General features: G+C 45.5%; 2 protein-coding genes across 3 annotated transcripts in view; one reads left to right on the forward strand and one right to left on the reverse strand.

Moving 5' to 3' along the window:
• The first annotated feature begins 700 nt into the window (after nt 1–700).
• NME9 (NME/NM23 family member 9) lies at nt 701–17,214 on the forward strand. Its single transcript, XM_008592380.1, has 10 exons — nt 701–740; nt 2,194–2,251; nt 4,924–5,027; nt 5,947–6,018; nt 8,263–8,338; nt 10,798–10,880; nt 11,175–11,267; nt 12,252–12,406; nt 14,047–14,183; nt 16,897–17,214. Exons 2-10 carry the CDS (start codon nt 2,227–2,229, stop codon nt 16,959–16,961), a joined length of 810 nt encoding a protein of 269 aa, XP_008590602.1. The 5' UTR covers nt 701–740; nt 2,194–2,226; the 3' UTR covers nt 16,962–17,214.
• A 2,741-nt stretch (nt 17,215–19,955) lies between these two features.
• The window catches only part of LOC103607924 (armadillo repeat-containing protein 8), a 78,967-nt gene continuing 75,612 nt past the window's right edge, over nt 19,956–23,310 (reverse strand). Inside the window, exon 17 of one of the 2 annotated variants that reach the window (XM_008592381.1) lies at nt 19,956–22,494. In XM_008592381.1, coding sequence (XP_008590603.1) covers nt 22,461–22,494 — 34 coding nt within the window. In that variant the 3' untranslated portion in view covers nt 19,956–22,460. The remainder of the gene's footprint in view (nt 22,495–23,310) is intronic. The other variant, XM_008592382.1, reaches the window with a different exon arrangement.

Raw genomic sequence — 23,310 nt, forward strand, 5'->3', positions numbered from 1 at the left:
TGGCTGTAGTAAATTCTGATCACTTGGTTCTACCACTTAATGCTGTGTGAGTTATTTCCTCAACCTCTCTGAGCCTCCACGTCCCTTATGTAAACAGGAGGGATAATACATAGCCTGCAGAGCTGTTGTGATGTGATGCCTTTAGACACTTCCAGGCTGTTCTGAATGCTGTCTGTGGTGTCTCTAATATCACTGCCCATGTGATGATCATTTGAGGTATTTATGTCCAATGTCTCCTTTGGAAGTAATGACATTTGTTAGCAGTATTATTGTTTTTCCATGTGTATCCTTAGAGCTCTGAGTACAATGCAGTATTAAAGTATGTGTTCCCGTTTGCTGAGGGAGGAGGGGGCACGGCATGCCCTCTCCACTTACAATGATGCATCTCTGTAAGCGTCACCTCTCCACAAGGTAAACTCCTTGAAACCAGCACCTAGGGTCCACCAACCCAGGAACTCTGTGCTCTCCCTGGGCAAGGTTATTTTGGGCTCCTTTTGTGATTGAGACAGACAGAAATTGTACATATCAAGAAACAGTCTGGTCAAAAGGTGCCACCCATTCCCCTCTCATTCCCTACCAAATGCAGGGCTCAGTGAAGTCCAGATATTTCCCACACTGTTCTGCTTCGGCCCTGCTCCTAGGGGTGAAATTCTTCAACTACCCAAAGAGTCCTGGCCACACAGTTGGTGCATGTGCCTCAGAGAGTTGCCAGTGATTTACAGCTGAGCCTGTGGGTGAAGGTAGGGGTTCTTCTGAAGCTTTCTATCGCTTTCCTCAGGACTGTAGTGGTGGGCCCGTCATGACATCAGTCCAACTCTCTTATACCTCATTTAAAGCATCAAGAAGACTTTTCTCTTTTTCTTCATCTTTTCTTTTTTAAAATAGAAACAAAAAACTAAGGAGTAAGCTTCCTGAAAAAGAGGGACCTTTAATAGAAGATTTGCAGATGTCACTTATTGCAAATAATGCATCCTATTCTTTTAAAGGGACTCAGCACTTAGCAGACCTGTACTAAGAACAAGTGGCAATTTTCATGGTCTTTTAATTTATATACTGCAGTTTCAAAGTAGCTCCCTACAAAAACTTATTAGTTGTGAAGGGAAAGAGAATAATTTTATGGTGGAGGAGCCTGACAGACCCCCTTAATCCTGTGATCAAAGTGAACCGTCATGAGTACTGGCCAGACAGAAGTTGTGCATCACCCGATAGGATGTAAGGAGAGGAGCACTCTTCAGTGTCTCTAACACTCCCCGATCCAAAGATGCACAATCTGAATCTAACCAGGAGGAGCATCATTGTTCATCAACTGAGGGACATTCTACAAAACTACTGGCATATAGTTTTCAAAAGTGTCAAGGTCATGAAAATAAAAGAAAGACTGAAGAACCATTCCCGATGAAGTAGACTAAAGAGACTGGACAAATAAATCTAGCACACGATTCTGGTTAGGTCCTTTGCTATTCAGGAAATTATTGGGATGACTGGTAAAATTTGAATGGTGTCTGAGGATTAAGCTGTAACTATATATCAGTGGTTTTTTCCCTAATTTTGATGATTGTATTGTGGTTATGTAGAATAATATGCAAGAGGTGATGGTATATCAGGTTGATAATTGACCTTCAAATAACTAAAAAACAAAAAAACCCCAAATGTTTTTTATATTGTACTTGCAAATTCTGTAAGTTTGAAATTGTTTTAAAGTAAAGACCAATATACAAAAATGTATACTATTTATGGAGAAGGATAATGTGTATTTCTCCTTGTATTTCATATCTAATATAAACCAGAACTCTGTAGATAAGAGAAAAAATGTGAATGAATGGCAATAAATTCAACCCTTGATTATTTCTGATATTGAGTAAAAACACAAATTGCAAAAGGAAACCTACAGTATGATACTGTTTATGTACATTTTAAGGACAAAAAGGAATTTTATATATTGTTTCTATACAAATGACATGTAAAATTATTTTTTTAAATGCCCAAGAATAGTACACATCATTCTTAGGATAGTGGTTTTTCCCAGGGAGGGAAGCAGGAAGAGAGGAAAGGAGAAAAAAAAGATTGGGGAGAGAAGACAACTTGTATTTGTAAGTATTTCAGAGAGAGAGAGAGAGATCTAGAGCAAATACATTAATTTGTTTCCCCATTTGTACCTTCAGTGATACAGCATTTGATCCTCTTTGGCTTTAGGTCAACATCAGCACTCAGGAACTTTGGGAAGAAATGCTCGGTTCCAAAGGATTAACTGGTAATTTAAAATAAAATAATTTTCAGATCCATTCTTTTCAAAATTGTTAAATGATACGTTGAACTATGAAGAGAAGGGCTGCAGTGAGCCTCATTTTCCTACAGCCTTGAGTCTCAGAACAACCAGGTCATTTTCTTTGTGTCTGTATATATTTGGCTTGAACATCAGTAAATTTAGTTCAGGAAATGAGTTGGTATAGTCAGATGACAGGGTTCCTTTGTCATAGAGCTGATTTCTGTACTCAGGCTTGTTTGGTGTTAAGTAACTTACTCCTCTTCTAATTACCTGAGGCATAAAATGAGAATGTATTGGAAAGAATATGGGGATCTCTTGGAAATTAAAGGATGGAAGGAGAGCCAGGCATCAGAAGGGACTGGAACCAGGAACTGCACCATCATTAGGAAGTAGTACGTCCATGGCCATGGGTCTCCTCCTCCCTGTCCCCTTTGTGTCACTTATCTCTTGCTGGATAATAATTTACCCCCAAACTTAGTGGCTTATGACAATAAACATCTATTATCCCACAGATGTAGGCATCCAGGTGCGGCTTAGCTGAGTGCCTTGGGCTGAGGGTGCAGTTAAGGTGTCAGACGGGAGATCTCAAGGCTCACTAGGCGCAGTTTGCTTCCAAGCTCATATATGTATGTGGCTGTTGACAGACCTTAGAAAATCCACTTCTAAGTTCATTTATGTGGCTGTTGGCAGGATTCAAGTCCCCACTTGTTGCTGGCCAGAGACATAAATTTCTTGCCATCAGTTTCTCCATGAGGCTACTCACAGCATGGTAGCTGGCTTCCCCCAGAGCAGGACTCTGCGGGAGAGAGCACAAGATGGAAGTCGTAGTTTTTTGTTAACCTAATTTTGAAAGTGACATCCTACCACTTTTGCCATGTTTCACTCATTAGGAGCTGGTCACTAGGTCCAGCCCATGCTCTGGGCAGAGGATGACACAGGGAATGAAAACCGAGAGGCAGGGATCCCTGGAGCCGTCTTGGAATCTGCGTACCACCCCCACCTCACCCACTAGTCCTTTCTCTTTCTCATTCACTCGACACATCTCTGGGCTCTGTTATTCTCTCTGTGTCTGCTCATTCCTTCTATCCATAAATGTACCTGCTCAGTCTGCTTGTATCTGCTCTTATCCCTCCCGTCGCCAACCTCCTCCCAAATGACTTCAACATTAGGCCCCCCTCCCTCTCTTGTGACTCAAATCTGTCTTTCCAGTGCCCTCGCCCTCTGTTTCCTGAGGTGTGTTCTGAGCTCTAACATGCTTCCTGAAAATGCCACACATTTTCCCCCTTGCCACTTTATCCGTGTTGTTCCTACTACCTGGAATATTATGGCCCCATCATGACCTGAAGAAATCTTCCTCCTTTTCAGGCCCAGTTCAAAAGTAACCTCTGCATGAAATCTTTCCTGAACCTCTGTGTGGTCACTTCGTCCCAGGAGTCCCTAGGGCACTTGTGGTGGGGCTCTGTCTCAACCCCTTCAGCACACACCCAGCTAGGTGTGGTACCTGTCTTTGTCCCACCTCTCCTCACAGAGTGAAGGTGCTACTGTGGCTTTCCTCATGGACTCTAAACACAACAGCATTTGCTTTTTCATCTTGCATCTGTAACAGACTTGCCCAGGCCTGGGGCCTAGTGGGTGCTAAATAAATGCTGGTCACATTGATCTAGTTGTGTGGGCGTGAGTATTGCCACACTCTACTACTCGAGGGATTATAAAGCCTTTCTGATGGTGCCAAGGCTTAACTGTTTTGTTAATATTTCTTGTCTGGACAACTAGAACATGACTCCAGGGGGAAACAAACCATCACTTCTATTTTTTTAACAGCAGTGATGAAACAACCATCCTATAATGTTTTGAGAATTTGCTGTGTGCCCACCACCCTGCTAAGCACCCTGTGTGATTGTGGCGGGCATCTACTGAGCACTGACTCTCTGCTAAGCCTGCTCTAAGTGGTTCAAAGGCCTTTGCTGACTGAAGGCCCCTTCTCATCAGGTCAGGCAGTCTGGAGGAAAATATACACACACGCATATGCTTTTCCCTCTTTCTAGAGCTGGCAGAAATATTCTTCCAATTCAACCGTCCACTTGGAAGTCTTGCCTTCTGCTGGCTCATTTTCATCTGCCTTCAAACATGCAAAAGTCTATTCAGGTTTACACGCACACACGCGCACACATGCACACACATGCACACACACAGGTTCGTATCATCTGCCATTGCTTCCAGGTGCCTTCTCTGTTTTGCTCCTGTCTTTCAGAGCCAAACTCTTCACACACTTCCTCCCCGGGCCCTCCCATCCCTCATCCCCAGCCCTTCTAACCCTGTGAAGTGTGCCTCTGTCCCCACCACTCTTCTCAGAGACAAAGAGTAGAAGAGGGGAGAAGAAGCTGGTAGAAATGATGGGTGAACTATCAGTACAAATACTGCACAGAGATTTTAAGCTAATTGGGCCCCAGTTTTTTTCCTTAGGGGATTGAACCTGTCCTTCTTGGTGGACCTGTATACAGGGCCCTCTACGTCTTTAGGGACTTTTTCTTGTCTCCACCCAAATTCCTTTCTTGGCCTCCATCCACAAGACTGTAGAGTGTTAAAATTCAAATATCCATTTTGCCTGATGTGGCACCGGTGGCTGCTCAACATTCCTGCTTCTTGGTTCTGTGCAGTTGTTGACGTCTATCAAGGCTGGTGTGGCCCCTGCAAACCTGTGGTGAGCCTCTTCCAGAAGATGAGGATCGAGGTTGGACTGGACTTTCTGCATTTTGCATTAGTAAGATTCTCTCTCAGCAAAAAGTCATACAACACTGCAATAACAATTAAAAATTTTTACATAGTAAAGAATAAGAACTGTGAGCTGCCTTCTTCAAAGCACTGAAAAGGCTTCAACAGTGGATTTTTGTTGATATCTGTCATGATGATTTATAATTTCTCTAGATATGGAGGCTCCTGCTCCCCACCCTCACCTCCTACAGTCACTCTTGGCTCAGACACTTTCCTGATGCTGTATGAAGGGAAGGGACACCTTTCACTCAGGTGCACATGCTCCTTCTTGGCTCATGAATGCTATTGACTGAAATGTCACTTTTAGAGCACAGGGTTTCAAGATTTCCATCCTCTGCTCCATAAAGGGGAACTTTTACCAAACATTTACTTGGATTAATGTATGGGAACGGGAATACATTTCAGAGAAGTGTGCAAGAGACACTGTTGAGATGCTGCATGGGTTTGAGGTTCAGAGAAAATGGAATTTACCTTGATCTCTCAAGAAGTTGGACTTCAAGGATTTTGCAAGGACTTCAAGGAGTCCTCCCTTGGGAGTGAGTTTGGTGCTTCTGTAGAGAGTGTGCTGCAGAAAGGCTTGCATGGGGGATCCGTTATGTCCACGTACAGCGGGTTTATCAGGCAATGATGGCAACCCCTGAGGATGTTTCACCTCTGGTGTTGGCAGTCATGGCTGCAGAAGGATGGTAGATAGCGGAGCTCCCTTGGACCAGTGGAGGAGCTGGGTGGGGAGCAGGAAAAACTTTTGTTTCCTCCTCATTTAATTGTTTACGCTGTCCACAACTTTTACCAAAATGTTAACAGGACAGTTCTGAAAGGAGCAGCATGAGAACAGGTTGGGGTTTCACCGTGAAAGCAGTCATCAGCTGCGTCCAGGATGCAGTCTGCTGACAGCTTGTTTTCTTTAGGCGGAAGCAGATTGTCTTGATGTCCTTGAAAAATATCGAGGGAGGTGTGAGCCAACCTTTCTGTTTTACGCGGTAAGTACATTTTCAGAACCAGAACCATTTCATGGCTGCAAATCATGAGAGTTCAGATGGACGTGTCACTGGCATTAATTCTCTCTGGGAGCCACAAAGAGGTCTCATTGATCCAAACAAGTGATGCTATTTCCTCTGACGCTTCACCTAGACAGTTTTATTATGTGGGGCTACACGCAGACCATCCCTGAGAAGTGGTGATGCAGGCCCCTGACTAGGGTCAGCCCGAGGGCCCTGCTCAGAGGAGGTGAGTGACGCAGCTCCTGGCAGTCACTGTTGATTGGGGCAGCCTCCTGACTGAATGTACATGGGGAAAGAAAATAAGTCACTCAAATGCACGTGCTCCTTCTTGGTTCATGAACAGTCTTGACTGAGGTTTCGCTCTCAGAGCACAGGGTTTCAAGATTTCTATCCTTTGCTCCATAAAGGAGCAAAAATAAATACTCTTTATGGGGTAGAAAAGCTCTGCATTCACTTTTATTTAATCATAAAGTGTGAAGATGTGTTTACAGAAAGTCAGAAATGAGAGGGGCTATTAAGGAAAGTCAAGTGTTTTGAGAAGACAACTTGGATGTCTTCTTGGATGACATCCGTGGCTCAGCTCCATGCCCCTCAGGGCCCACTGCCTCACACCTGGCTTCCTAGGTTTAGGACACCTGCCAGGCCCTGAAGGCAACTGATGGTTCTGCTACTCCTGACCCAGCCCAGCCCCTCATTGTAGAGTCAGGGAAAGTGGCATCTACTCACCCGGGTCGCCTGATGGCCAGGCCAGGGTTGTTCTCCTGGCCTCAACACTGCAAGTATTACTAATTGAAAGCTTATGGTAAAACACTGAGTTTGGCTTTTAGTAGGGAGACCAAAGTTAAATATGAAACATGGTTGGGAGAAAGAGAGGAAGAAGTGGCAGGGAACTCAGAGATGAAGGAACTCCAACACACTTGACATCAGGGCCCAGTTGCAGAAATGGTATTGTTACCACATGATTTGATGCTTGAGCTGTAGTGATTAAAGCATAAATCATAACCGGCTATGTGGGAACACGGGCCATAATCTCTAACCCTACGGTGGTCCACTGAGTGGTGGGATGCAAATGGACGGAGGACCCACCCTATGTGAACTTCTCCGTCTCCAGATTCACTCCCTTGTGAGTAATACACATAGAGACTTTTGAAAAATCTTGGTGGTAACTGAGACACCGGGGGAAACCAGGATTAAGTTCAGGAACTGAGTTGACAAGAGAAGTAAGATGATGATGATGATGATGATGATGTTGATTACTGCATGAAGTAGAAAGGCTTGTTTTCTCGTGTGCGGATGATAATTAATCCTTTTGTTACTATGAGAAATAGGATCAGCATAGCTTGTGATTTTTTTTTTTTCCTGACTGGTAAGGGGATTGCAACCCTTGGCACAGTGTGGGCTGTACCACGCGCACGTACGCTCAGCCAGTGAGCGCACCAGCCATCTGTATATAGGATCCGAACCTGCGGCCTCGGCGCTACCAGTGCTGCACTCTCCCGAGTGAGCCGCGGGGCTGGCCCTATAGCTTATGATTTTGATAAGTTATTTCTGTGATAACATAGACTGCAAGTTGGTCACAAGTGACTGGCTGCCTTTGAAAACTGACACACCGTAGGTAGGGAAAAATATTTCCTGGTGCTCTGGGTTTCTGCCAAGTGCACCTTAGCACTGTTCAGTGTTCGTTGTTCAAGTCTTCATGTTCCATTCCAAATAGCAGAGCTCTATTTTTATAGAATGGATTAGAATCAAATCATATTTTTTGCCCCCCCCCCCAAACTGGCCATTTTCCCCCAGAAAAGAAAATTGCAAATGCTTACATTTTCATGTGACTCCTCCAGGGGAAAATGATCTGTCTCTTTACTACTTCTCTGCACTGTATAACCAATCGCTTAATATTTACTTGCATGTCCATTCTTTCTTTGTCTTCTTGTTGACTCTGTTTCTTCTTTATTTTTCCTTAGTCTTTACATAATGCTTGTGAAAACAGGCAGAATCTAAAACTTAAGATCAGCATGGATTTATTTGCTTATCTTCTCTCTCCACCCCCACCATCACCCAACTACTGAAAAGGATCTTGTAAAGTTTACAGGACTCTGATCATCTTGACTGTTTCTTAAATCTGTATTTTGGACCCTTACTTTCTTGGTTTCTGCAGGTTTTTGAAGATGTTAGTGGTAATTTTAATTAGCTAACTACTTTGTGTTCATGCCCAATGTGTACTAGATTAAAGACAAGGCTCTGTCTGATGAAGATGAATGTTTTCCCCACATAAAGGACGATGGTGAAGATGAGAACATGGGTGAGTGCAGAACCAATGAGCAAAGCAAAAAGGCAGAGCAGACCAGGCTTGATGTGTGCTCTAAATACATGAGTCATCAGCTTGTCGATCAATCTGAACTCTGGGAAGATAAACCATAAAATGTTTTGTCTCTTATCACCTGGTTTCAAACAAACTGTGTCAAATCTCCTTTCTGCCCTTTAATAGCATCTTGGGCACAGCTTTCTGATCATGTTCGAATATAATGTGTGACTTTCATGGCAATTACCAGGCATAAGGAAAAGCTCCATTTAATAAAATGGAGGGTAGTGACACGAATAATTTAAAGTAATGGTGCTGGTATTTCTTTAGTCCTTATTTGAGCTAAAAAGGTCAAGTTTCTTCTTTCACCTTTTTCTGAAACATCAGAAAAGCTTCCTTCTACCGAGTCCTACACCATCTTTCCCTTATTCCCCAAGCATCAACTCAAGAATTTTACACTCCTGGCATCGTGGCTCTTCCTGACCTTTTACGTGAGAAGCATGGCCTGGCCTGGCCATGTGAGGGAAGCCGCAGCTACACAGGCCGTGCGGGGAAGCGTCTCTTGGTGGTAACTGAGACACCGGGGGAAACCAGGATTAAGTTCAGGAACTGAGTTGACAAGAGAAGTAAGATGATGATGATGATGATGATGATGTTGATTACTGCATGAAGTAGAAAGGCTTGTTTTCTCGTGTGCGGATGATAAGGACCGTCTGAGTTGGATTCCAGCAAGGAAGGAGGCAAGGTTTAGGAGAGCAAGGAGACGTCAAGTATGAAAAGAAAATCAGAGATTTGGCTTCTGCAGGAAACATCTGTTGCCTCCTGTTACGCATGATGTCCTCTCTCTTCCCTCTTCCATGATTTCCTCCCAAATCAAGTCTTTCCACCTAGAAAACCACAAACAATCCTGCGCTTGCCCTTAGCCTTCCTCTCCTTCACAACCAAGCTTCCTGGACATTGTCCACACTCTGGGCCACCCTCACCTTCCACTCCTGCCCAACCTGCTGCCTCCTGGCCTCTGTAGAGCCCACTGCTCCCTGGAACCATGGCACCAGTGGCCTTATTGGTGCCAAATCCAGCAGGTAGTTTCCAGTCCATATCCTATGGGATCTTTCTGCAGAATCATGATGTTCACAATGTCTTCCTTCTCAAAATCTTCTTCTCCTCTGGTTTCTGAGATGTCAGGACCTTTCTCGTTTCTTGTCTATGCCCCTGGCTCTCCTTAGTCTCTCCTTCACTGGCTTCTCTTCTCGTGCTCCCCTTTCAAGCTGGAGCTCTCCAGGCCCCTGCTTTGGTCTCTTCTCTTCTCACTTTATACTTCTAGGTGATCTCGTTAATTGGTCATTTTATAATGGAATTTACTGTAAGTCTCTTCAAGTCTAAGTGTCCATAGCATGTTAGAAATGGTAATCACAGAAAAGTTAACAGACCTGTTGTTTAAAATGATTTACACCTTTGCAGTACACATGGTTTTGAGATTTTCAGAGTAGAAAACCCTCCTTCGGTGCAGATATTGTCCTGTTTCACACAACTGATGTAAAGGGTGAGAAGCCGAAAATAGGTGGTGGGGGAATACTGATTCTTTGGAGAGTGTAGGAAACTGACCAAGGCCAAGTCCATATAAGCAGGAGTACAGTAGAGATGGACTTGTGGACTAGACACAGACCTCCTGCAGCTTCTGCGGGCTGAGGCAGTGGATTCTGATCCCTGACCCTCCCTCATTGCCACAGCTGACTGGACTGGACGCTGACCCAAGGGCAGCTAGTCAGTGGGCTGGCCAGTGAGGTATGACTGGTGCCTTGGCTCAAAACAATTAGCTGGCCAGTCTGGCTTCCTCTCTGGAGAATCTGAAATGCGACAGAGAGGACTAAAGCCTTCATTTGGTAGTACGTATTGGAGGTGAAGAATCAAGAAAAGTCACATAGACCCAGGGCCTGGGGCAGCCATTCTTGGCCACATGGCAGGAAAAGTAAAAAGCAGCAAAGGCAAAGGAGCCACTAGAGAGAGAGAACACGGCAGACAGTGGTTAGAAGCCAAGAATCATGAGGGTAATAAGAAAGGATGAGGGTGGCTGGGCCCGTGTTGCCGCCTCTCCAGTGCTCCATCCCCTATCCCCACCCCATCCCCAGGCCGACTCATTCACTTGTTTCTGGGTTTCTGCTCCTGATCAGTCTTTGAGCACTCCCCTCCTCCAGGTACCTCCTCCTCCCCGCCTAGGTTCTTTGAGCCACTCTGTCTCTCACAGCCAGGTTGAGGTTGAGTCTGGAGCCAGATTGGTATATCCACTAGAGTCCAGGTCTGCAGGAGCACAGCTAAGAGGCCAGGGGAGGGAACCCCAGGAGCCCAAGCCTGTGCCTGGCACATGGTGCAATGGAGCCTTGGGTAGAGGCTCCCTGGGTTGGCCTTCTGAGGGCCTCACATGCCAGTGTCTGACAGCACCAGCCTTTGGCTTATTTCAGTGTCATCAGAGAAGACCTGTACCTTGGCAATCATTAAACCAGATGCAGTGGCCCACGGAAAGACTGATGAGATTATTATGAAGGTAAGAGAGACAACACTTACCCTGCATGGCTGTCCTCATGTCCTCTCTGGTGGATAATCAGGGATAGGGCATCAGATAGCAGTGTTCTAGTGGGGAAAGAAGGCTTCTAAGGAGGTGTAAATCAAACTCCATTTAAGTAAATGAAAATGTTAAATCTGATTGGGACAAATACTGTGGGGATGAGGGTCTCCACAGCTTTTAATGTTGCCTATCTTTATTTTTTTACCTTTCAACTAACTCAAGTGTGAATTTGGCTTGACTTACCCTTTCAGAATGTATATGTATCTTTTACAGATCCAGGAAGCTGGGTTTGACATTTTAACAAATGAAGAGAGAACCATGACCGAGGCAGAAATGCGACTTTTCTACCAACACAAAGCTGGAGAGGTGAGCTCACCTGCCACCATCCGTTCAACACACTCATTTCTTTCTCTTCCTCAAACATTGTGTTTATAGATTCATATTAGCTTGAGAGAACATTGAATATTATGAAGAACAAGAATATGAACAGCAAGTAGGTCATAAATTTGCACTCGGAATATTGATCATAGGCTGTATCAGGTAAAGTTCTTTGGTTGCAAGGAAACGATTTTGACTCTAAGTAATGAAATAAAGAATTTATTAGATAAATACTCCATAACTCACAGAATTGAAGAAAGAGAATTGAAGGAAGAGTTTAACAAGAAGGGCTTAGGGAGAAAAGGAACCCAAACAGTCTGGGGATCTCAGAAGCAAAGCCTCGTGCATATTACCTTAGACCCTGCCGTGGGATAACTCAGATCCAGCCACTGTCCATTTGTTTCTGCTTATGACTCACCTACTTGGGAGTCTGGTTGAGCTAGCCTGGGTCATAGTCCCATTTCTCAAGTAAGGTAGGTGTGTGTGTGTGTGTGTGTGTGTGTGTGTGTGTGTGTTGGGGGTTGGGCATCATGGTTGTCAGTCAAACTAGGACCACATGAAGTGGGGAAGGCTAAGGAAAACCAGAGTATTACTTGAAGGAAGAAGGGTCACAAGGCATTGCAAAAAAGATTTAAAAAAATCTCAACGATATTCCACCCCTTGGTTATCCAGCATCCACATGATTTCCATATATAGGGTCTTTTATATGCCTTTACCTAAATTATAATCATCTCATGTTCAACTCGAAACAAGTCAATTTAAGGTCTCATCTTTCTGGTTCTTTGGGTGAGGCTGGTCATTACCACAGCAGGCAGAGGTGGCCAGGCAGGGGAGGGACAGTGGCTGAGCATCCACAGGCATGCTAACTACTCACAGATCCCCTCCCAGCCTGTGGATGGGATGGGATCGCTGACCCTCAGCAGACCCCTGCAGCTCCTGCCTGGGATCACTGTTTTCCCTCCATGTGCCTAGGAGGCATTTGAGAAGCTGGTACATTACATGTGCAGTGGACCCAGCCACCTCCTGATCCTCACCAGTACTGAGGGCACCGAGGACGCAGTCACTGCCTGGCAGACCCTCATGGGGCCCTGTGACCCCAATGTGGCCAGGATGGAGCAGCCTGAAAGGTGAGGTCAGCAGCAGTGGTTCTTTCATCCATCTCAAAACCTGCATCCCAGGGCCGACCCCGTGGCACACTCAGGAGAGTGCGGTGCTGGGAGTGCAGCGAAGCTCCCGCCGCGGGTTCGGATCCTATATAGGAATGGCCGGTGCGCTCACTGGCTGAGCGCAGTGTGGGCGACACCACACCAAGGATTGCGATCCCCTTACCGGTCACGAAAAAGACAAACAAAACAAAACAAAACAAACAAAAAACCCCCTGCATCCCAGAAAGCTGAGAGCCTCACTGGGTGTTCAGCCCAGAACTGTGGGTAACACAGAAGGCTCTTTCATGGCCAAGAGGCCCCCTTTCTATTATATATTTGGGGAGACCTGCCATCCTTCCCTCTGATCCACGCCTGGCCTTTGCTGACTGCCTCCTGGAGCTGTTTGCCAACTCCTCCCCTCCCCACCTTCTTCTGAAGGCTGCTGCTGAGCTTGGTCCTCAGTCACTGTTCTTCTCTCTCCAAGAGAGAGGAGAACACATTCCAGGGCCCTGTTTCAAGCCTGTCAAGTCAGAGACTCTGGGGCGGGGGCTGATAATCTGCATTGTAGACTCAACCCCTCCACCTGGACTCTGGAGTCTGAGCACCCTGTTCTGCACATTGCACCAGGCTGGCTTGGCCCTGCATTTAGCCTGGCACCACCAATGCCAAATCCAGTGTCTTGGCCTCTGTAGCTGAGAGACCCAGCCAACAGGAAAGAAATTAGTGAGAGGCCAAAGAGCTGTACTTTGTAGATATAGGGGCCTGAGGACATTCATTTATGAGGTAGCCGGGGCTACTGAAAGACAGTCCAGGGTTCAGATCTTAGGTCACCACATACTTTGGCAAGTCCCTTCTCAGCCTCAGTTCTCTCATCTGTAAAATGGGGATATGAGCACCCATCAGAAGATATATATATATATATATAGAGAGAGAGAGAGAGAGAGAGAGAGAGAGAGAGAGAGAGCTTAGAGCAACACCTGATACACAGAAAGTCCTAGTAATATTAGTATTGTGTTATGGGGCTGTTGTAAGGATGAACTATGCGAAGCTATATCCAGCAGTTGGCGTGGTGCTAGCCCTTGGTGGTAATATCGACAAAATGGCAGCTCCTGTGCTTACACCATTACTCATGCATCTTTAAAATGTCGATAGGGCTGGCTGGTTAGCTCAGTTGGTTAGAGCATGGTGATGATAACACCAAGGTCCAGGGTTCGATACCTTTAGTGGCCAGCTGCCCCCCCCCCCACAAAATCTAAAAATTAAAGAAATAAAATGGGGATAATAGCAGAGTCTCCTTCATAACCCCCCCACCCCCCACAAAATCTAAAAATTAAAGAAATAAAATGGGGATAATAGCAGAGTCTCCTTCATAGGGCTGTTGTGGAAATGCAGTAAGATCATGTATGAGAAGCACCCAGCCATGTGCCTGGTACAGTGCCCTGACCGAATGAACATCCACTACTATTACCATTGCTGCTGTTCTTGGTATCTCCAACAAAGAGAAAGCAATTTCACAGGAATGTAGAGTCCTGATTGGTAGTTGGTGATCGGATTGCAAGAAAACAAAATCTTTTTTTTCAAATGAAACAATTGTTTCTTCTACATTTTACCAATGTTCCCAGTCTCCGTGCACAGTATGGCACAGAAATGCCCTTTAATGCAGTCCATGGAAGCAGGGACAGAGAAGACGCCAACAGAGAACTGGCATTGCTCTTCCCCAGTTTTAAGTTTTCAGACAAAGATACAAAAGCCTCTCAGGGTAAGTCATCAAGGCAGATTTGATCTTTATTAAATCTAAGGTGAAAAGGAATTTGTGACGATGTGCTTGTGGGGGTGCTGATAATAATTATTTGGTAACTAAGTCTTCAATCTAATAAAGTCCTATTTTGCATTTGGAAGTGCTCAGTTCGTGGTCTTGGAGGATGCCTCCTCAGGGCAAGCCACGGTTAGACGTCACCTATCCGTAAGATTAGCCAGAAAGCTGCCTGTCCTCAGGACTCATCTGCCTGGGGAGGGTCACAGAGGCAGGATGCAAGCTACACTCACTGTGTTGCATTCTTGCATAAGTCATGAAAATGAGGCTGGAGAAGGAGGCTGGACATCAGGTACTAATGACCACAGCACATGGCACCAACTGCCCAGCCTGTCCACTGGGGTCCAGCGCAACCTCTGAAGCTACATAGGACAGTTGGCTTTGTTCACTCCAGAGAGATGAAAGGGGTCTTTGGCACTGCAGAGATTTTATACATAAATATATTTTGTTTGTATGAGCCATTCTCAATAAATATTCTCATTGCAAAAAAAAAAAAAAAAGAAAAAGTAAAAATCAATAATAAAGTCCTATTCTGAAAATAACTTGTCCTTCAATACTAAACTGTTTTGTGTTTTCACAGAGCAACAATGTTGCTTTTTAATACCTCAGTACATTTTTTGCTGCTTCTTAGTTTGGAATATTATTTTCGTTGTAAAGGTACTTTGTTTGCATTTCTCTGCGGAAACCACTGGGAAAATTTAAGTTTCTGGAAGCCTACTTCAAAGCCAGTCAGAGGCCAGATGTCGCTCCTTCATGTCCTCTCTGCTCCGCACACCCATGCTAAATCTCTAGTAGGAGCGTGGTGGAGAAGTGCGGGCTGTGCAGAAGGGCCTCCGCCTGGAGCCTGCTGTAGCCTCATAGCCCTCAGCCCACATTTGCATGGCTGATGATAGTTTAGAACCCTCCCCTTCATGGGGAGCGTTCATAGACAGCCTCTGGGAAAGGTGTGGTGGGTCATAATCTCCTCCAAATCCAAGTGAGAGCCCCAAGGGGTCTAGAGCACAGGTGACTCAGCCCATTCCACAAGCAGCGAAGAACTACCTGGGCCTGGCCTGTGCTGTTCCTGCTGCAGAAGTGAGCTGGAAGGGGCTAAAGGATGAGTATCTTGGGAAAATCCAAAGCATGTGAACGTCGGATTCTTAGGAGAAGGCTGAATGCAGACCTGTGTATGTCTAAATGTTTGAGTTTAACCAATACATTTGCCTAAATGTTTGATATGCTTATGGTCTTGAGGTCCGAAATCCAGCCAAGTCAGACTAGGTGGACAGAGGGCAAGGTAGGATGGGATGGGAGTTGGCCCGGGCAGGCCCTGTTAGATCCTTGCCCACTGCCCTGGGAAGTGTAGTTATTTCCACTGCCTGCTAAGGAAGTAGCTGAGAGTGCCACAGAGTTTAGGTAGTGTGGAAATCCTGGGAAATGTGGCTCTACGTGAGTTTACACACCCAAGCGCATGTCGTCCATCAGCTATCCAGCCGCTGGGAGGAACTCTCACTCCAGGAGGGTAGCCCTGCTAGGGTCAGCTTTCTTCCGGGACTTATGCTCCGAGAGAGCCCCGTGATACGTTTCCTGATGTCTCCAGGATCGTGGAACATCTTCATCCTTTTGGCAGGTGATTAGGAGCAAATAGGTGTAACTCAGGTATACAAGTCTGGGCAGGAGAGTGAGCCAGCTGGGAAATATTCGCTGGGGCTACTGGGGAGAGTGCTGGATCATAAACCTGACTTTTTGTCCTCAGGTGATAGTGAGTAAAGGGGACAATTCCAGAGGGGTCTGAGGCCAGACCACATCCTGGGAATAGGTGTGCAGCCTCCTGCAGGTGCTGCTTTGAAGCCGGGTGCTGATGTTCTGTCCACATGTTCTGTTGTGTCATACCTCCTCAGCTTGGGGGAGCAGCATGTGCTTTCAACTTACCCAGCACTTTTCCTGCTAAGAAAAAGGCACTGGGGGCAGGTTTCAAGGGCTCTGGAGACAGACAATCCTGGCTCCACTATTCACCAGCTGAATAGCCTCCAGAAAGTACAATTTCTGGGCCTCAGTTTCCTCATCTGTAAAATGGAGATAATGACAGACACATTATAATACTGAACCAATAACTCTAAAATAATCATCTTCCTCATAGAGCTGTTGTGAAGATGAAAGGAGACAGGATGTAAAGCTCTTAGCCTGGTTGGTGCCTGACACACATTAAATGCTCAACAAATGTTACTCATTCTCCTAATTCTTTAATACCTAGACCCAGCATACATATGAGGACCCCCTTTGCTGTCCCTCCCACTCTGACCCCTAACTTCACTGTCAGTGATGTAGTTAGATCCCCTTTCTCCTGTTTCCTTGTGGATGGTGGGTGGGACAGGACTGTGTGCCAGAGGGCCTGCAGAACATGTCGTCCCACAGGCAGTGAGGTGGAAGGAGCAGTGTAGCTCTTAGCCTGGTTGGTGCCTGACACACATTAAATGCTCAACAAATGTTACTCATTCTCCTAATTCTTTAATACCTAGACACAGCATACATATGAGGACCCCCTTTGCTGTCCCTCCCACTCTGACCCCTAACTTCACTGTCAGTGATGTAGTTAGATCTCCTTTCTCCTGTTTCCTTGTGGATGGTGGGTGGGACAGGGCTGTGTGCCAGAGGGCCTGCAGAACATGTCGTCCCACAGGCAGTGAGGTGGAAGGAGCAGTGGGCCCCCCTGAGGCACTTCGCTTTCCTGAGGACATGGATTGAGATGGCCGTGAAGCTCTTCTGGAGCATGTAACTGGGGCTGAAATGTCAGTGCACCGTGTCTCCTGCACAGAAGGAACCTCCAGCATCAGAGCTTACTCTTTTGAGCACCAATACTTTTTTGGTTAAGCTGTCTTTCATGGACAATGAAAATAATACTATATACTTTCCGGCCTTATTAAACAGTATATAGAACATACACTTTTTTTTTTCTGTCTCTGTGATTTTACAAAATAAATGGACATCAGTTATTGTACTCTGTTGTGAGATATGGTGTTGTTTCAGTGGATATTAAGTTACATGGGACAGTGTTTCCCCAACAATAAATCTACTTTATGAATTAAACAATTTTAGAACTTAACTTGGTAAATATGAACTTGAAAACAATGCAGCAGATTGGCTATGACACTTCCAGACACACTAAATGGGCTTAAGTGCTTCCTCATGTTTCCTGCACAAGTCACACAGTCAGGTGGTTCTCCATGGCTCTGTGGTTCTTCATGAATCAGGGCATGTTCATAGCTCAGTGCCTGTAAGTTACATTTGGAATCAGGGTTCATCTATTTTCTTGAGGCTTCCCTCCCCTATTTCTTTAGTTTCTGATTCTGGCTAAAGCCTAATTTGAAAACCTGAGAGCTCCTAGTGTAGCCACGTTGCCTTCAGTTTTCACTAAACTGCCTGGCTCAGCTGTCCCTCTGTGCTCTTCCCTTGAGGGATGCAGGATTTCAGTAAAAAGTGACGATCTATATGCTCCCCTGTGAATATCACCATGCACTGCCATTCCCTCTTGCCAACTTGCTCCTTGGTTTGTGAATTCACCAAGGCTAGGCATACTCATTCCTCTGTGAATAAGGAAAATGCTGTGTTCTGCACCATGAGGCTAAAGCCAGCAATCTCCTCATTTGCCAGCAACCTGAAGCAGCTCTTTAAATGGGCAGTTAACTCTCAGAAGATGGCTCTTTGTGGGTGCATCACACTGTCAGTCTAGCATAAGGCATGCTGTTCTGGGCTCTATGCTAGCCCTGGGGAGAAAAGGATGAGTCAGGATGCTGAAGGTGGGAACCAAGGCCTGTGACACTGGCTGGCCCTACTGTTTAAGGCCACTGCGTTTCCCATGACCTTGTGTCACATCTGAATGGAAACATGCATGCCCTCAGTGCTCATCAGGATCTGTACCGGGCCCCCATGTGAAACAATGTGCTCAGCAGAGCCATCTCTGACAGGATCTGTTAGAAAAGCTGGATCCACTGTTCCAGACCCCTGGACACACAGCCCACCATGGGGCTGTGCTCTTCCCTTTGTGAGTGGGCTCAAGAGGGACCCTGTTTGGTCTGTGCTCACCTCAGAGCTGGCAAATGACTTGGAGGAGCAGTAGAGCCCTACACCTGGGCTTCCACACCACAGGTGCTGAGTGTGGCTTTGAATGAGCTACTTAGAGGGGGTGCACCCAGCTGATGGCCATCTGATCTCCCCAAAAGCCAGGAAGCCAAGGACCTTCCATCTCTGGAGACGAGAGATGAAGCGACCAGGGGAGAGAAGGGGAGAGTAGATGGGGGAAATGAGCCTGTGGGGGAGATGTGTGTTTGTGTCAGTGATAGATCTTTAAGCCTTCCTAGTAAGTAGCTGGGAAGGTCAGACTTAGGCAGGAGGAAAGCAGGAGGGGTATTAGGTGATAAGGCCAGAGTGGGAGGGATGTAGACACCCCTATTACTGGTGGCTTAGGGGCATTGTAGTGCATCTCATTTCTAAGAATCCAGAAGGTTCATGGCATAAGGAATGGGTGGGTGGGTAGGGGGAGCTCCTGAGAGTGGCTCAAATGTCAGCACGCTCTCAGAGAATAGTCTTTGGCAGAGACCCTGGGCCTAGCATCCCACAACAGCAGCAAACCAGGAGTTACAGGATGGGTACTCTTTTTAGATTTAAGCCCTCTCAGTTCCTGGTGTGAGTGCCTGATAGGGAGGGCAGGCTCAGCCCCATGATGTCAGGGAGGGTGGCTCCATTCTAAGGACTGGCTCTGGCCCTCCACTCAGCAAGAGGCTGACTGCCTGGCAAAGCCAAAGCTGGGAGCCAAGGGCTGCAGAAATGGAGGGAGGAAAGGTGGCTCAGTAGTCCACTCCATGGCCCTTGTGGGAGTCCCTCAGCTTTCCCTGAAGCCAGGTCTTGCACCAAAGCTTCCCTCATGCTGGAAACAAACATGTGCCTTTCTGCCCAGTAACCAGGGAAGGTCAGTGCAAAGGGGCAGGATGGGGGCAGCACCAGCCCCTTTTCCAGGTGACAAGGGGTTGGCTCTACATCAGGATCTGGGGTGGGAGTCCCCCTTTCCTCTCCCCCTTTCTCAGGCCTCACTTCCAAGTTTTCCCTGTGGCAGTTATGGAAAAGGAGGCCTGCCTGGCCTTCCTCATATTCTTTTGGCCTCACCTTGGATCCCCTCAGAGCTTCCATCCTTTGCCTATTGTCCTCCCCCATGCTCTGGGGCAGGTGTCCTTGGCTTTTTCTCTGTTTCCAGTGAGGCCCTGAGATGGGAGGTGCTGTCCACGATTTAGAGGTGGGGAAAAGAAGGCAGTGCACAGTGAGTAAGCAAAGAGCATCTATGTGTCCCTGCAGAGGGACAGCAGCTGCTTGTGCACTGTGCAGGGGATCATTTACCAAACTCTGGGTCTGAGTCCAGCAGGTGGTGGCAGTGGAGGTGTGGCATACCCAAGGAGAAGATGAGAGGACAGACGGGGTGTCTCGGTGGCTGGAAGTAGCCACCTGTAAAAGGTCTGCAGGCTTCAGAAGGAGGCCAGGAAGAAAGGGGTCCCCAGATAGCTGCAGATGCTTCTGCGAGCCATAGGTATCCTAAGGCACCAACCCCTCCGCTTAAAATGCAGAGCCACTTCCCAGCCCTTCATTCACCAAGAATCACAGGTTCCAAAAGCCAGCACACATTATCTCCTAACGTTTTCTAACATTTGGAAACGTTTCCTAACATTTCTATACATTTGGAAAACAGACTCCTTTTTAGAAGTTGCCATGATTTTTCTTGGCTTTTATTAGCATGTGTTAAAACCATATTATCCAAACACTACCAGAAGAACATGTATTGTTCTGAATAAAGTGCTTAAGGAAAAAAATGCAACTTATTAAATTGGACATTCTTTTCTAGTTCATAAATTTTGGGTTACAATCAGGGCACAAAAGGAGAAACAGAATGCAGTATGAGAGCGAGAAGCTTAGTTAAGAACTTGGGTGTAGACATAAGACCATGTCCCATTCTTCCCACTTCCTTGCTGACTGAACACTGCACCTGCATAAAGCAGCAAACAGCTTTGTTTTAATAAATACATTTCCTTTCATTCAAATCAGAAAAATTAATTATAGTAAAGCACTTTTTATTTGACCATCTATTTATACCCACAGGCAAAATTTATCCACAGAGTTTAAATGTGAAAGTGTTATTTCATTGGGCCTTTGGCCTTCTAATGCTATTTGAGTTCAAGATTGTCTCAGCAATTCATTATTGGTTTCTTTATATTTATCTGGTACTTTTTAAAACCAACTCTATAGTGTTTTGTGTTACAAATGCTAACCGAGGATATTTTCTCAGTACTAGAAACAACAATGAATGCGCCTAAATAAGGCTTTATTCCTAATAAAGTAGGTTTTCTTTAAACTTGTTTTCTTACATTAGCACTGTGTTATCAGCACAAAACCTAAGTCCCTGTTGTGACAGATTTTAAAATTGGTGATGTTCTGAAAAAAATAACAACTTGGAAATCTCTAGTTTGAATCTTGGGTGGTCATGTTGAGATCAGGAAAAACTGCATTAAATACATTTTAAAAACATTCATTTGCAATCAAACATATTTAAATCTCCCGAGGAAGGTGCAGGTTGGTGACAGGGCAGCTACAATGTGAGCAACCCCATCAGTAGTAGCTGGCGGGTGGGCTTGGGGCCCCGTCAATAGCACACACTCACCGCAAGCTTCTGACAGAAGACCTCACATCCTGACCATGATGCCTGTGACCTTCTTTTAGCAAAGAGAAAAGGCAGGCTGGCTCTACCTTCACGCAGTCAAGAGCAACCTCTGTGGAGTTCGCTTTGAAGCTGACCCAGAAGCCGGAGCAGGTGCCAAGCTAAGGACTGCAGAAGGGCTAAGCAGTACTCACTGTAAAAAGAAGTCATCTTCTGTAATCCTGAGAAGACTCCCTTCCCTTCTCTCAACTTGAGTGTTTTTAGCTTCTGCAGGAAAAGATCTCAGCCACATCTAAAAAAATTTCGATCTCATTTTACAAAAGCATACCAACTAGCAATCCTGAGTGACTAGTATGGAATTTGTTGAGTAGAGCTAAGAGAGACAGTTTCCTAAACTATCCTGTTCTTTGCTTCTTTCTACAGATGTACCTGTAGAACATTCTTTAGTTTCACAGTGATATATGCTGTTTTAGGAAGCACAAGGTAGGTGATCTGACTTTGTTTCCAGGAAGTAATGACCTACTTTTAGTTTGAGCATAAGGTTCCATGACTAGTTCTAAATCCTGCCAGATATCACTACATCAGTGATAGGACTGAGGGCAGTTGGGAGGCTCTCGGTCCCCAGTTTTTATCAAGGGTTGTCTGCCGGGGTCATGGCTGGGCTTTTACTATCAGTAGTTACATTTCCCTTCGATGTTTCAAAAAACCCATGGGGAGTTTCTTGGCTCACTTCACTCCACCCTGTCCATCTGACTTGGAAGCCTGAGAACTTATTGAATTAGGCTGAAAAAAGGCTCTGTACCTGCTAATATTGGCGGCAGTAAGATGCTAGCTTACTATTCTGCACAGCACCATGTATAATGCCTGTTATTCAGGCCACCTATAGCCAAAATTTTTCTTTTTCTTTTTTTTTTTTTTATAAAGAAAATCTATGTAAGTTGAGGTTCAGAAATGCATATATTTTTTACTTACAAATATTCATCTGACCAAATTCAACATAACCTTTATGGAACACTTAACAATTGTTTTGTTTTTAAAATAACATTTCATTCAAACTGTATGTATATAATTCAGTAAAGTTTTTATACAGCAAGCAATGCTTAAACCCTGGAAAATCTGTAGAAAAGAGATTTTCACACAAAATAAGAAAAGAAAATTCTGAGGTATCCCTCACACATCCATCCATCCATTCTGGCCCACACACACATGCCTGTGTATTCACACAAGACACACTCATTCTCACAAAGTGGCTGCAGCATAGGCAAAAAATTGTTAGGTCCAAAGGAAAATGGTTGATTGTTCTAATAAAGAGTCCAGGTAGCTCAGAAACAAAACAAAACAAAACACAATAGTCCTCTTAGGAAATTACTACCTCAAAAAATGTTCTCAAGATGAATTTGAGATCTAAGCCTACTAAACTGCTTTTGCAAAACAGCTCCCTGCAGTCCAAGGTGACTTGTGCAAATAGAAGGAATCAAATGAGGCTAGTTCCTGTACTTCCTTAAACAAGGATGTGGGATGCTCGCAGGTGCCCAGGGGCGCTCCCATCATGCCAGGTACTGCTGCAGTGCTGTCTTTGCCCTGAAATCACAAAGATCCTGTTAGCCATCATCTCACAATTGCAATTGTGGCAAAAAACCTGTGGCTCAATGATGGTGGTTGGGGAGGTCTAAGAAGGTACATCCCCAGAGGGAACTGAGGTGAGCCCAGATGGGCACCTACCTTAAGGGGCAGAGATTTGCAGTTAGCAGACACTTTAAACCCACTCTGGCTACATTCTTCTTCCTGTGGTTCTCTTAGATGGCTGTTCTTGTTCTTAAACCTGCTGCAGCTCAGTGACATTCCGTATTCCTTTGTATGTGCTGACATTCTATAGCTTTCCTTTGTCACTAGCACATAGTTATGATGGATCTGGAATTCTTTACTTGCTCTTACTGCCATGTAGGTTTTATGTAGCAATGCACAACACTAGGGGAGGACGCTTAGGGTTTAAGGGAGCTAAAGAGAAAATGTACCCAGGAGAAGGTGCTGAGGTGCAGATCAGAAGGTGCATGGAAGGGGCCAAGAGCCCATGGATGAGGGTCTCTCACAACTGAAATGCCTCAGAACTATGGAAAAGGTCACAATTTCATCTCATTCTTCTCATTACACCTGATGCCACCATCACCTATCAGTGTGGGGTGTGGGTTCTTAAGGTAACTGGAGAAGGTGGCCAGGTAGAGAGGGACAGATGTAATGTCAACAGTGACTTAACCTATCCTCGTCCGTGTAAAAGTGACCTCCTTTGAGTGGGCCTGAGCTTTGAGCTGGGCTACTCCCATTACAGACTTGCAAAGCTTCTAAAGAAGCTGCGCTTGTGGGAGGTAGGAAGTTTGCTTTTAGTAATGGTTGCTCCTT

This window comes from Galeopterus variegatus, unplaced genomic scaffold, assembly GCF_000696425.1.
Source record: "Galeopterus variegatus unplaced genomic scaffold, G_variegatus-3.0.2 Scaffold7852, whole genome shotgun sequence".
In the NCBI taxonomy this organism is placed as follows: domain Eukaryota; kingdom Metazoa; phylum Chordata; class Mammalia; order Dermoptera; family Cynocephalidae; genus Galeopterus; species Galeopterus variegatus.

Excerpts from the sequence above, each read along its gene's own strand:
- NME9 (XM_008592380.1), top strand. The coding sequence starts at position 2,227 with ATGCTCGGTTCCAAAGGATTAACTG. Across the intron at positions 6,019-8,262 it reads CAACCTTTCTGTTTTACGCG|ATTAAAGACAAGGCTCTGTC; the intron begins GTAAGTACATTT and ends AATGTGTACTAG. Across the intron at positions 11,268-12,251 it reads ACCAACACAAAGCTGGAGAG|GAGGCATTTGAGAAGCTGGT; the intron begins GTGAGCTCACCT and ends CCATGTGCCTAG.